This window comes from Labeo rohita, chromosome 1, assembly GCF_022985175.1.
Source record: "Labeo rohita strain BAU-BD-2019 chromosome 1, IGBB_LRoh.1.0, whole genome shotgun sequence".
Taxonomy (NCBI): Eukaryota; Metazoa; Chordata; class Actinopteri; order Cypriniformes; family Cyprinidae; genus Labeo; species Labeo rohita.
In genome coordinates, this window is record NC_066869.1 from 41,154,214 (window position 1) to 41,169,502 (window position 15,289).

Consider the following 15,289-nt stretch of genomic DNA (forward strand, 5'->3'; position numbering starts at 1 on the left):
GAAACACACAGCGCAACTGACTATATATGTATTTAATTAAAATACAGAGAGAGTAGAGTTTGTCAGAGAGAGTAGAAGGCACAGTTGCTTGCGTACTGGTACTGTGGAAAATGAGCATTGAAACCTTTTCAAATATTCAGAATCAAATCAAATATTCTGAAATTTTCGTCTGTTCTTCTCACAAAGCTACTGCACACCTTTATAAGATTTGTAATATAATGCATTGTTAGTATAGACTACTTTTAGGATATATTTATGGCCTTTGTTTGTCATTTTTGGTGCTTAACTGCGTCCATTTCCATTCATATGCATTGTATGAAAAAGGGCTGCATGAACATTTTGCTAAATTTCACCTTTTGTGTTCTATAGAAGATCATTTGTATGGGTTTGGAGTAAATGGTGGTAGATTATGCATTCGTTTAAAATATATTCTGAGATGGCATTTATTTCTCTTCTTATTTTCAAGTCAAGGTCCCTCGATGAGTGGAAGTGGGTTTTGCAATGCTCTGCAGAATCTTGGAGTTTGCATGATTGCATGTATAGCCAATGACAAGACCAGAGAATGCTTCTCCTGGTTCTTGTGCAGTGAATTTTTTTTAAGAGGCAGGGCAGCTCTGTTAATCAGACTTGGCATGCAAGGGTATCTTTCTTTCTTCTATTAGTTTGAGTGCAGAAATGAGAACATCTAGATCTCTTATAAGCGCCACTGTCTGTTCGTCTTAATTTCTAGGTGTTTTTTCCTTTCGATTTTGCGTTTATGGGCCCTGGACGTGACGCATGCGTATTCAAACTCCAGACTGGAGAGACCACCCAAGAAACAAATGTTTCTTTGAAAGGACACAATCTGATTCTCAATCATGTCATGGTCCAGGATGCTGCTTTTTGGTGCCTGCTCTTGCTGGAATTGGAATCGCCGATATATTACAGAATAGTCTCTCCTTCTCTGGATTTTATTATTCAAAATATGCATGAATTTTGTCTATTTCTCACCCAACTGAAAAACACCCCTCATGCATGTCTGTTTGGTAAAGTGTCTCACATTATAACTCCACCCCTTAACAGCTGTTGCTATTCTCCCACATATAGCTGCATTATCTATATGTGTCATTCTCATCTACTTTTCTTTGCTTTTCCTATTTGTCATGGTGTTAACTTTTCCTCTCTTTAATTTTCACATTAATCGCACTCTTTTTAATGGAACTTGCACTCAAAAGCAAATCGTGAGGAGATCTTATACTGATAACGTGCATCATCACAGTAATTCTTGGCTTTAAAAAACCCCATCAGGCTGTCCAAATGACTGTCAGTTTGTCTGTTACGCATGTGAGTGAGTTAAAATGACAGAATGAGGTTCATATTTATATGTGCTTCATGTTTGTAAGAGCTACAGTTATACTCTGTCCTAATGCCTATTCAGATGCTGCTAACTTCAATCGTGACACATTAGGAAAAAATTTCTAGCGTATTATGAAAATGACTCTTCAAAATGATGTGATGGTGTCTTTCCTCCCCTTTTCCTTGTTCTCTCACCCTGTTTTGCAGTACACCTCAAGCATGAGAGCCAAATATCTGGCAACCAGCCGCCCAGACCAGTCCAGACCATCAGAATCCCAGAACGGTCTGGAGCCCAACATGCGACCAGAACTAACCAGCCGTTCAGCTCCAAATAGCCGACCAAATTCAGCCATCCACCGACCTCACTCCGCCATCCATTAACTATCCTCAAATGCGTGACCAATAGTCATCTACCTGTCAAGTCCACCAGTACAAAGTTTGTCTCCACCTCTTCGCCAGTTAAGAAATTCTTTATCCGAATGGGATCAGTCATCCGTGCTTACCCACTCTGGCTTCTTAAAGACTCGATTCTGCCAAATTTGATTCAGACTGCCATTTTTACTCCCCTAATCTCACACAATGCATCAGAGCAACTACACTGCCCTCTTCTGGAGGACTCAGTCGTCAGCACAGTAGCTCCCATACTACCCTTACAGAGATTCTCAGGGCAGCCATATTGGCAAGGACTGCAGGACCACATTATCACAGCAGGATAATGGTTTATACCACTGTCATTTTTAAATCTCTTGCCTTGCTGTGCAAGAAATGTCACTATGACATATGATTTTATGATGGAGTTCTATTTTTAAATCTTTTGCATATAGTTTAACAAGTTTTAAAGATGCAGCTTTTGCGCTTTCTCTGCAGTTCCTGACAATATGGCAGCATTCTACTACTACAGCCACAATTCAAGGTATTCATTATTGCTATTTGATGTTAATGGAGATGTTTACTCGTTTACAGATGTTCATGAGTTAACTGAATCACATACATGTGACTTCTGTCATCGAAGGCCACTCTTTGTATTTACAGTACGGTGTAATCTATGGTGTACCACAGTGTGAATTGACAGCCATCAAGCCTTTGAGCCATTATGCACATTCAGTATCTTATTCTAGAAGGGAAACAGTTGCACAGCACACTATCGGTGTGTGTTTGTGCATGTGGCGTGTTTGCCTTGTGCATTAGTGAGTGTCTTTTAAAACGGCACAACTCACGAGCTTTGCTCTTTGTAAATAGTAAGTGTTTTTGTACTTTAAAAAATGTCTAAATGATCAACACTACAAAACTCAGTGCACTAATCTTCTGTGTAACAGTGCAGTGCAACATTTGCCGTGGCTTAGAGCTGCAGTGTAAGAAAAAAAATTGTCAATGAACTCTGTGATGAAATAATAGTACATGTTTTGTAGACATATCACTTGAATTTGTGAATACACTTGTGGGTGCTCGTGTGTATGTGCACACTTTAAATGTGAATATTTCTATCGGAGGAAAATTTGCTCAGAGTGGAAACGGCCTGGACAAAAAGAGAAATGCCTCCCCACTGCCCCACGTCTAAATCTTTTTTTTCTGTTCAAGCTTCATATTCTTTAGCAGGAGGTTTTGTTTTGTAGTGAATCGGATTTGATTTTCACCATGGTCAGCCTTTTCTTTATTTCTGTTTAACATTTATGGGGAAACACTTCTCTGTGGTGTTGATGGATCTGCAATATGGACACTGGACTTGTGCCACTAACAGGACTTTTGTGGCTTCGCCCCCTTCCCACGGGAGAAAGATCAAAAAAACTAATTATAAAGAAGTGAAAAGCGACGGGGACAATGAAACTAAGGAAATTTCCTCCTTGTCATGCAGTCACTAAAGTAAGACTTGTGTGGATGTAGTGTAAGATAACCTAGCTGTCTTTACCAAGTGCAGTATTGTTGGTTTCATTTACTTGCATCCAGTGTCATAAGGCTGACATAAAAGTGTTTAGAGGTCATGATGCCAGTCAACTGCTAATGTTATCATGCTTAAGATGTGGCCTCTAATGCCACTCTCAAAACATCACACCTTGATTCTTGAACGTAGGTGTTCATTTGATTTTAATAAATATCATTAATTACATTAGGTAGAAATGTCGTTTTAAACTGGAAAATGCTATAATGCTGTATCTTTCTGACTTTGTGACACCCTCAGTCAATTGAGGCTGCGTGTTGTTTGAATTATCTTTTTGTGTAACGAAAGTGGACGCTGTGTTTGGATACCAGCAGGAAAGGGCTTGTATCCCTAAAACCTCAAAGATCATGCACAGACATGCTTTGACCATCTAGTGTCAGGCAACCACTAGAAAAACACTCATGCACAAAAAGTGTCAATGCAACACTAGATGTTTCACATAAACACTGAATATTACAGAGAGAGGAAAAGCAACACAAACGGATAAACATGCACATTACCACTCAATAGACACAATGTAGAATTGCTCTGAAATTTTGAGTCTTTTTACAGTATTTACATGTATTCAACCACTAACCATCATATAGAGACAATCCAAATGTTCGGATCTATGATTCTGTACCATATAAATGCAGTTGCATGACTGAAGGAAAACAAGAAAGAAATATTCTGCCTTTCTTAACATTTTCATACAGTAACCTTTCTTTCTGTAAATGTACACCTTTTTTTTCTAGTGTATTCTTGTTAGCTTTCTATTGTATAGACCATAACAAATGAGCCTACTCACTCCTTTCTAAATGTGAATACGAATGATTCGTCATAAATTGATGTTTTGATAACAATTCTTATGGATTTTTTCATGTTTTTTATGTTTTTTCATTTGTGATTACGATGTTGTACATGTCAGAAAAAACGATTTTCTGAGCCTGGATTCAATGTTTTAATAATATATTAAAATGAACTTATCTGGTGCAGGGTGTTGAGCATCAGTGCCTGAAGAAAAGAAAAAAGAAAATCACTTGATCAAGGTATGCATTTATCAAGGTATGCTCTACAAAAAAAAAAAAAAAAAACCTTGGTCCTGCTTAAAATGAAAGGAAATAAGCTATGAACGAATGCCAAAGTTTGAGAACACAATTTGTACACTTGTTTGTTTGAAAACTGCATGAAATCTGTGAGAAGACATACATTTAAAAAACAGACCATGTTGTAGTACAACAAAAAATGCAGTTGGGCTGTTTAATAAACCGCTATGTGTTTAAATGCCATATAGAAAAGTAGTCTAAACTTGTGTGTTGTTCCTGGGACGCTGTATATACAAAATTGTTAAGGTACTGATTGTATCATAACAAGCAAAACACTAAGAAAAACTGATATTGCTAATATAGACATTGATTTGTTATTAAAAGCATAGCCTAGTTTATGCAAAACTTAAAAGTCTTTTATCAAACTTACCTTCATGTTGTTCCAAGAATCTATAAAGCAGAATTTCCAGGCTATTGTTTGTCAAGTACTGTAGGCCTAGCTAATGAAGAATTGGGCTTCAAAGCTTTTAAAAAGATGTCATAAAGCAGTCAGTGTATAGATTTTTCTTAGTAAAAACAATCTGATGTACATTGAGTACTGTTTAAAGTTAACATGAAAACAGCTCTGGGAGAAACAGACCTACAGTATTTAATATTATGTCACCTGAAATAATCAACAGTTGAGTACACAATAGTGCAGAACATCGAACAAATAATATGTATGTCTATATAACAACCTCGTTTTCATTCACAGAAAAAAAAAGAGATTCTAACCGTTACTCAAACTAAGAGTCTTTCAGCTACTTTTAAATACGCAAAAAGTAGTTTAAAAGAGATAGTTGTAAAAAGTGTTAGTTTACCGTTTTATTATTCTTTTGTGATCTCCAATCTTCACTTTCTAAAACAATTTAATTCTCAAACAAATACATTTCTCTTTAATTCCTTGGAGAAACCATCGATAGAGCTGGTCGTCAGGCGAGGCGACGGTTACTCTTTTGAATCGAGCGAGTGGCGCGACTTTTTTGGCGCTAAGCGCGAGAGGTAAAAATAATAATATTATTTTTATATGAATCATTTTATAATTATAATATAACAGTTTGTATGTTGCGGTTACCAAAACAGTAACTACAGAGTACTTTTGTACACTGACCTGACGATGTTTATAATTCTGATATGAAAGGACGAGATTTGTTTTGACATTTGTTCGTCTCCAAGGACTTTATTAGCGTCTTGGTTGTTTAAATTAAGACATGGTCCATCGCATCTGACTGTAAGATATTAATATATGGTTATAATTGCATCCGTATCACAGGGGTTAAGATGTATAATACCCCAGAGAAATTACAGTAGGCACAGACGGCCGGAAATTCTGCACATATGGTGTGGTAGAAAATGGAAACACTTCAGTATAATGGATTCAGAAGACGAAGAAACATGACATGTGCTGACAGGAGAAAGTAACTCTGTCGTGCAGATTAAGAGAGTGGGAGGTAATTAACAGATGAATAGCTGTGCACCGGTGTAGATCTACAGTACGTGTGAGCTAGGTTATTATTGCAGAGAAATTAAGCCTCCCTGGACCATTAACATATATTGCAACGTGACGTTATGACACTATAGTTTCTTAAAAGCAGTACTGAATTATGAACTGAACAGCAATTTTTTACTTTTTTCAATTTTTACAGCAGGTAAGAAGCGCGATGAGTTAATTCAATTCTACTTACATTTAATCACATTTTAAATATTTAATTTATTCTGCTGCTAACTCAAGTGTCTGTACGTGTTCCTTGCCACAGGACGGCAGGTTACAGGAGGAATGCACAGCTGGTGACCGGCGGCTGTGTCAGTGACTTCATGCTACCGCAAGGAGGCGCATGTGCGCAGCGATTGAACACGGTTAAAGCCGAAGCTTGAACCTCAACCGATAACTCATCTCCTTTACCAGAGGTCGTGAACAGGTAACTGACGGATCACAGCGGTGGATTTAATGGAAGTCTAATGGAAAATACACGTTGATCTTTACCTGGAGGATATATTTTAACTTTTGACCCAGTGGAAGATCTAAGTAAGTACCCATTTCAAATTCAACTGTGGGTAAAATTAGCTGTGTTCTGTGTCGACTACTGAATACGTGTCGTAGTTTTAAAATACATGTTTTATTTCAAATTATTATTGACAGCATTAGTATTTTAATCAAGGGTTTAGTGTTTTAATAAGCTGCTTATGAATCATACAAATAAATCTGAAATTTTAAACTAGGGTTTACCTAGCATACATTTTATTATACAATATTATATTCGTATATAAAAAAGTGAATAAAATAAAAATGTAGTGTCAGTACCATTCATGACTATACATGAACATGACTACATATCAGTTTGACAGGTGAGCTGGTGAACATTAAGCTATTGTTTATTGATTTTTTTATTGATTTAATTCATCACGTAAAACCTTTCTGTCTTAATTTAAGTGCTAACAACAGTAAATGAGCACAGTTTAATATGAGAATCTCAGCTGCCCTTATAAACACTGAAAGTATAAATAAATGAAAGGATTTTGAAAGCTTTTACTTGTGAGCATTTGTGGCTTTTCTCTTCTTTTCAGGGGTATGTGAATAGATGTGTAGTCTATGTGTGTGTATTTTTTCAGGTCGTATGTGATGCAGATTACCATGCTGTGTGAAAGAAGAAAACAAAAGAATGAAGAAGAGGGTCTTTGCTTTTGATGTCATCCTTATTGTCTGGGAAGATAAAAGTGAATTCTGTATCTGTTACTGTGTGGAAGAATAGATCGGCTCTCGAAGGAAAGAACAATGGATTTGAGATCTTCTGTTTTCCTTCATGGTCTTCCAGCAATATTGTGCATAAATGGAAACTCTGGTACCTGAAAAGTACACTGAAACTATGTAGTTTTAGTTATGTAGTTTAGTTATGAGTGATAGTTCACCTACTCAACATCACAGGAAAATCACTATGAACCTAACCCCAGATCAGCCACCAACCCTGCTCTATGACCTTCCCAGGGCATTGGACCTTCAGCGTGAACCTCAAAACAAAAACAGGTCGGCTCCAGCCAGCTTCTTCAACAGCACCTTCTTCTTCCAGGATAATGCGGCTTTAGAATGGCAGCTGTTCCTCACCATCCAAGAGCCTGGCACCATTATATTGACAGTCCTGTACTCTATTTCCTTCCTTGTGGGGTTTTTTGGCAATGTCATGTCCCTCAAAGTCCTACTGGGCCAGCATGGAAGCATGCGACTGTCAGGTGCTAGCGCCACCCGTTGTCTGTTGATAAACTTAGCAGTGTGCGATCTGGCAGTGGTTTGCGTGTGCATGCCTGTCACTTTGGGTCACCGCATCTATACGCCGTGGGTGTACGGGGACTTCCTGTGCCGGGCGGTGCCCTTCACGCAAGCTGTGTCTGTTTCCGCCAGCGTCCTAAGCATCACAGTCATCAGCATTAGCCGGTACTACGCAGTTCACTCACCGCTACAATCCCGTGCATACTTCACTCGTCGACGTATCCTTGCCTCTGTCACAATCGTGTGGGTTATCTCCTCTGTGATCTGCATGCCGGTCGCCATTGTTACCAGGCGAGATGAAGTAGCTTTAATCGAAGGATTGGCCATCGTCCTGCCTGTCTGTGGAGAGGTATGGCCTCAACCACGCTTGCGACAAGCATACAACGTCCTGCTCTTCAGTGCCCTCTACTGCCTACCTGTGGGGTTTAATCTCACTCTAGCCTTTCTAACATGTCGTCGGCTGCGTAGCACTCGCTCTGAGGGACGGTTCACAGAGTTGGACCCGCGTTCCCAGGCGCTTCATGAAACAAGGCTACAGGGGCGCCGACAGATCGCACGTATGGTCGCAGCTTTGGTTCTGCTCTTCGCTCTGTCATGGTTGCCAATGTATGTGACTGATATTTGGCTGGACCGTGAGTTGCGCCATCCACCGGACTGGCTTCTTCAGACCAGACCCTTTGCACAGTGGTTGGGCCTCACCAATTCTTCTCTCAATCCTTTTTGCTACTGCTTCATTGGTGACCTCCACCGCTCAGCCAAGGCTTTGCGTTTACGCCTCTGCGGGCCATCCCCGGCCTCAGCGCTGGCTCTGGCCTCACTTCCGAAAATATTCAACCTGCAGAATCAAGACAAATCTCAAAGCGCCACCGACAACTCAAACAACTCCTGCGGAGAGGACACTGGGAGCCTGAATCTGTCGATATGGTGGACTCAATCTCGCACATGTGAGTCAGTGAGCTTGCCTTACCATTTAGGAATGACTGAGGTGATTACACTGGATACATAGCAGATCTGATGCACCGCTGTGGACATTTGCTTTCAGATGTGTCGTGCTTTGTGTTTTGTGCTTCTAGAAAACTGGATTTAAGTGTTATTTTGCAGAAAAATCATTTACTTATGCTCATGTCATTCCAAACCTGCATGACTTACTTTAATGTGTGAAACACAAAATATAATGATTTTAACTGTTTTTGTCTATACATTGAAAGTCAGTGGGGTTCAAACAACATTTGACTTTCAGCACTGACCACTGACTTTCATTAAATAGCCAAAAAAAAAAAAAAAACACATTTTCAAAATATGTTGTGTTCCACAAAGAAAAATCATACAAGTTTGGAACATCATAAGGGTGAGTAAAAGATGACTGAATTTTCATTTTTGGATTAACTATCTCTTCATGTTTTTAAAAATAACTTTAAAGGATTGAGGAAAAAATGGAAAACAATATATATATTTTTTTTTGGATTACTTGTCTGATTTTTTATTAACTAGTATTTCCAGTATTCTCAAGTGAGAAGGTGCCAGTCATGTGAGGATTGAATATCTTTTTGAAGGATTAGTTTACTTCCAGACTACATATTTCCTGATAATTTACTTACCCCCATGTCATCCAAGATGTTCATGTATTTCTTTCTTCAGTCAAAAGAAATTAAGAATTTTAGAGGAAAACATTCCAGGATTTTTCTCCATATAGTGGACCACAACAGTGGCCAACTAGTTGAAGGTCCAAATTGCAGTTTCAATGCAGCTTCAAAAGGACTCTACACGATCCCAGCCAAGGAATAAGAGTTTTATCTAGCGAAATGATTGGTCATTTTCTTAGAAAAATATTCAAATTTATATACTTTTCAATCACAAATGCTCATCTTGCACTAACTGGGTTGGTACCCCAGTGTTTACAAAGCAAACATGCAAAGAAAGTCAAACGCCCTAAACGAAAAAGGTAAAACAATGTTGAATGATTTTGAAGTTGGAGGAGAAAATGAGATGGAGTTTTTTGCCTTACCTTTTTTCCTTAAGTACACAGACAAAATGTGCGTGACTTTTCCAATGTGATTACGCAATGCGTGAAGTCACAGACGAGCATTTGTGGTTAAAAAGTATATATATGTCATTTTATATTCCCTTATTCCTTGTCTGGGATTGTGTAGAGCCCTTTGAAGCTGTATTTAAACTGCAATTTAGACGTTCAACCTGTTGTCTCTTATTGAAGTCCAATATATGAAGAAAAATCCTGAATTAATTAATTTCCCCTTAATTTCTTTTTTACTGAAGAAAGACAGACATGAACATCTTAGATGAATTGGGGTGAGTAAATTATAAGGAAATTTTGATTCTGGAAATAAACTAATCGTTTAACTCCATACATTTGTTGAAATTGTTTAACGGCAAAGTGATTAAACATATTGTATTCCAGGCGTATGTATATGTACCTGTAATGTATAGATCTGCTGTAAATGTGCTAATAATATATAGTAAATATCTTGCTGTTTAAATTTATTAGGGTCCATCATAGGAATCTATATTGTAAAAGAATAAAGTGGTTTAATGCAAAATGTGTACGGTTGTGTTGCTAGGTGTCTTAAGATAAGTTTAACGTCATTAAATGCTGCACCCATGTCTGGCAGAGTGGTTTAATTAAAATGATCATCTGAGTGAAACCCAGACACATATGATATACGCACTCACACCTACAGCCTTTGGTGAAGAAACACATGGAAATGTCTTTCTGCGAACACACTAGCGGCTTCTCACCTCCTCTTCTAAATGGGGAAACCATCTGCATCTCAAGTCATCACCCTCTTCTAAGTGTTATCCTACTGAAGTCAGAGCAGAAACTCTGCTTCAAAAGTTTGAGGTCAGTAAGATTTTTTTTTAAAGAATGTGGATGATTTTATTCAGGAAAGATGTATTAAATTGATCCAAATGTGACAAGGATTCTTACATACAAAAAGAATCCTGAAAAAATATCAGTGTATCCACAAAAATATTAAGCAGCATAACTGTTTCTTGAGCACCAAATTAGCATATTAGAATGATTTCTGAAGAATCATGGGACACTGAAGACTGGAGTATTGATGCTGAAAATTAAGCTTTGCAGTCACAGAAATAAATTACATTTTAAAATATATTTAAGCTGAAATCAGTTGTTTTAAATTGCAGTAACATTTCACAATGTTACAGTTTTTATTGTATTTTAGATCAAATAAATGCAGCCTTGGTGAGCAAAATAGACTTCAAAAATGTAAAAATTTACTGGTTGTGTATAAATTAAAATCAGTTGAAAATTACACCTTCAAGGTCATTTTTTGGTTTAGATAATAATTTTGATTTAATTTTAAAACGAATCTGAGAGACTTGACTTGCACTACACTGTGATGTCTGTCACAATGTCCTAAAAAAAACTGGATTTGCACTTTAATATTCTGTAAGGAGGAATGCCCTCTGGTGAAAACGTTCAATATTTAATTGAATTGGAAATGTTATAGTAGCAGTTGCATAAGAAGCTACAGTAACTAAAAAGAAATTTGACATGTATAATGGAGGCAGACCTATTAGTGAAATAATAATAATAAAAAGATGGAGATGTAAATATCATGTTTTATTTTTAACATTTTAAATTTTGCTGATGTTTATTTTTTGTTTTTACTCACATTTATACAGGCATGTATTTCTTTCCATGAATATGAATATAAATATGAATGTTTTCTGTGACGAGAAAAGTGTGTGAGGTGTCTTGTGTATAGGCTCCACTATCTTGGCATTGGAAAGTATATATTGTTGAATGCATATTCAACAATCAATAGCATAAAAGCATTATGTGTCACAGAGCACATGACCTTGAATTTGTCAAAAGAACTTATAATAAACTACTAAATCATATTCTGTCCCTCCTGGGCTTCTCTCACTCGCTCTCTTTCCTCATCGCTTTCTTTCAAGCAGCCAGAAGCTCTCAAGTGACTTGTAGTGCAATCTGGGAACAATCAGGTAATTTGATTGATTCTGACAGCTTGAATGCAGATAGCTGATAACATGATCACATAGAGATAAATCTGTCGTGCTGTTAGCTAATTGGAGTGTTGCTGTACTGTATTTAGGACAAGAACGTCTTGCATCATGATCAATGCATTTAAAAGACTTTCAAAAACACATCTCAAGATCTACCTTCTATTCCTGTCTTTTGCACTTCATCCTCCTCTCAGCTGTTCAAGCTACCCACCAAATCTGAAAAAAACCTTCTTTAGGTCCTGATATCAAGCCTACATTCGACCTTGAAAGTGCAGCAGTGATCTGTTTTTGTCATGCTTATGTTATGTAAATACATAAACCTATAAATAACTACATCTCTACTGCCAGCATGGTGTACAGTTGACAGTATCTCGACATGTTATAATATTTTTAGTATACCTGAAATCTTTGAACTTATTACTAAGGATGTCACATAATATTATGTACTGAAAGCACAAAATACACCCAAGGAACCTAAATGTAGGGGGTCTGTAAATATAGCAACATTCAGACAAATCCATGAAGTGATTCTGTAAACTTTAGTATTTGTGAGGGTATATACTCACCGTTAGGGTTGGGCCGTTATTTGTGCATATTTAACTACGTTTTAATTGTGCATGGACGTGGTGCTGTTGACCTAGTACACGCATGCGCTGTGGCATGTTTACGAGTAGAGGAATGCACAGGCATGCATCGACAAATTTCCTGATAAAACCTGCACGTATTTATTGCATGTTGAAAATAATGACTGCTGTTAAGCTCGCTCTGTCAGATTTCTCAACGGCTCTTTCCCCCAGGCTGTAAGAGTCTGTTAGGGTTGGGCAAAAAAAAAAAAAAAAAGATTTTTCGATCAATCATTTTTTAAAAATGTGGTCGATTCAATATCGACTCTCAAAATTATTTTTCCGTATTTAAATATTTTTTCCGTATTCGTTTTTGCAAACATTTAAAGGGATAGTTCATCCAAAAATGAACATTTTGTCATTACTCACCCTCATGTTGTTACAATTTTTTTTTGTTCATCTTCAGAACACAAATTAAGATATTTTTGATGAAATCTGAGAGCTTTCTGACTCTGCATAAACAGCAAGGGTCCTACCATGGTCAAGGCACAGAAAAGTAGGATGTTGTTAAAATAATCCATGTGACATCAGTGGTTCAACCGTAATTTTATGCAGCTACAAGAATGCTTTTTGTGCGTCAAGAAAACAAAAACGACTTTATTCAATGATTCCTTCACTTCTGGGACAGCATCACCACAATTGAAAGTACCACGGTGCATGGACGCGGTGCTGTTGACCTAGTACATGCATGCGATGTGGCATGTTTATGAGTAGAGGAATGCACAGGCATGCATCGTCAAATTTCCTGATAAAACCTGCACGTATGTATTGCATGTTGAAAATCATGACTGCTGTGAAGCTCGCTCCGTCAGATTTCTCAACAGTTTTTTCCCCCAGGCTGTGCAGAGTCCTTAACTGCAATCTCCCTGTCCCCCTCTGAAACCATGAAAACCTCAGCCTCCTCCCAACTCATTAAAACTGCTGACAATTTTCCTAAGTGCAATTCTGAGTGTGCTACACACAGGTGAGTGGGCTATACAAACCACCTGTAGTAACACACTTATGTACATTTGACACTTTCTATAAACACTCGCTGCTACAAAGACTCAATAGGATTAGATGTGTTTATTTGTGCATTGCACTATGAATCATTTTGCACTATGCACTGCTTCCCTCAAAATCTCTGCACAATTTAATGCACAAAATATCTCTTTTGCACAATTTCATGTACATGTGTCTCTTTTGTAATACATCATGTACAGTACTTATGTAAAGTTTTTGTTGTCTCAGTTTTGTATGTGTAGTCAGCTATTTATTATAGTTATAGTATTTATAGTATATGTATAGTCAGATGGTTAACCATTGTATAGGTCTATAATTGCTTTTTTTTATTCGTGTACCGTTGTATGTTCATATTATGCTTAACTAGTATGTAGCACCGTGGTCCTGTGAGACATGACATCTCGTTCCACTATATGTCCACACATGTAGCAGAATGACAATAAAGCTCGACTTGACTTGACTTGACTTGACTTGAATTCTGTGAGCTGGCAGTTCTAAGCTGGCGCTTTCATACATTTTCAATTTCATTGACACAGTCACTGTACAGATTGATAGTGACATTTTGCCCAAGAGATATGAATGTGGGTAATTTTTAGTATTTAGCTGTTTGTGAATTTACAGTAGTTATAAATACACACATGACCAAAAGTATGTGTACACTCATCTGTAAACATTTGTTAAACATTTAATTTAAAAATCACTGGTGTTATTATGACTGAACCTTTCTTTGCTGCTTAAACCGCTTCCATTCTTCTAGGAAGGTCTGACACTAGATGTTGGAACGTGGATGTAGAAATCTGCTCCCATTTGTATAGACAAGAGCATCAGTGAGCTCAGGCACTGATGCTGGGTGATGGGTCCTGGCTTGGGTTTTCAGTGTTTAGGTGTTGGGATTCTGGTGTGAACATTATGCAGGCTGGACCAGATTTTGTTCTTGTCTAAATATATTATTTGGCAGTATGTGTTATTTTTTATTATACAACAAGCACATTTTTGAATGTATATGTAGTGTACTGTCTGCGCATTCACATACTGTAAGTCTAGTATCTGACAATACACATGATGTAATATAACAATGTGTGTGTATATATGTGTGTACGTGTTGGTGTGTATGTGTAGTGTACCTGTGGTGGGCCTAATTCTGCCTTCCAGTCTCAGCATCAAATTGTCAGTGTTGTGTAACTCTGAGGTTTGAGCAGTGGTGTTGAAAAAGCAACTTTAAAATTGTAGTTACATAAGCTACTCATAATTCAAGGTACAGTATAAGCTACATTTTAAACTATAAGCTAGAACAAAACATGACTACCCTGGCACATTTTAGGGGTAAAATCTTAAATATAAATACTGTTAGATATGATCAGATATTGATTAGATCAAATATTAATTAAATATAGCTGTGTTTAGAGCTTTTTTTTTTTATAAAGTAATTAGAAGTGGAATTTGAATTATTCTAAACTGTTTTGTTTCAGACATAACAAATCATAATAAACATAACTGAACTAAGTATTAAATAACATAAATTATGTTAACTCATACAGGTATAAGTATAGCTTGTTTGGACTATGTTGAATATTTAGTTGTTACATTTAAATTTAAGTTTACATGCAATACCCATATGGGAAAAATGTACAAATAAATGTTATATTTCAAAAACTATATTTTTTGAAAATATATTTAAAAAATCTAAATTCGTTTTTAAACCCAACATATATTTGCCCCTCTCTATATATCAGTCCAGGAAAATACATATGCCACATTTACAGAAATACTTTATTTGTTATCTATAATATGTGGGAATATAAAACACATTTGAATAAAAATTATAAATAAAGCCTAAATGTAGGCTATGCTATAAGATTGGAAATGTGTTGTCTTGTCCCTGTAATACATTTTGAAATATATTTTAGTATGTGTATGTTGAAACTAAATATATTTTTAATTTCAAAAATATATTTTATTGAACTTAACTTATATTTAACATATGTTTTAAATATATTTTGGCATATATATAGATATACATTTATATAAATTTATAAAAATGTATATATACATTTTTCCT

At 36.7% G+C, this 15,289-nt stretch overlaps 2 protein-coding genes across 2 annotated transcripts in view; both read left to right on the forward strand.

Annotated features, from left to right (window-relative positions):
- Positions 1 to 4,243, forward strand: part of ttyh3b (tweety family member 3b) — a 36,816-nt gene extending 32,573 nt beyond the window's left edge. The window contains exon 15 of the mRNA XM_051108598.1: positions 1,543 to 4,243. Within this exon, the coding sequence (XP_050964555.1) occupies positions 1,543 to 1,716 (174 nt within the window). The 3' untranslated portion in view covers positions 1,717 to 4,243. The remainder of the gene's footprint in view (positions 1 to 1,542) is intronic.
- Positions 4,244 to 6,165: 1,922 nt separating this feature from the next.
- zmp:0000001069 (galanin receptor type 2) lies at positions 6,166 to 8,887 on the forward strand. Its single transcript, XM_051128544.1, has 2 exons — positions 6,166 to 6,361; positions 6,946 to 8,887. The coding sequence occupies exon 2, from the start codon at positions 7,227 to 7,229 to the stop codon at positions 8,601 to 8,603; it is 1,377 nt and encodes a 458-aa protein (XP_050984501.1). The 5' UTR covers positions 6,166 to 6,361; positions 6,946 to 7,226; the 3' UTR covers positions 8,604 to 8,887.
- The last annotated feature ends 6,402 nt before the right edge of the window (positions 8,888 to 15,289 follow it).

What these genes read in the sequence shown, in the direction of transcription:
- zmp:0000001069 (XM_051128544.1), top strand. Translation starts at nt 7,227, where the DNA reads ATGAGTGATAGTTCACCTACTCAACATCACAGGAAAATCACTATGAAC.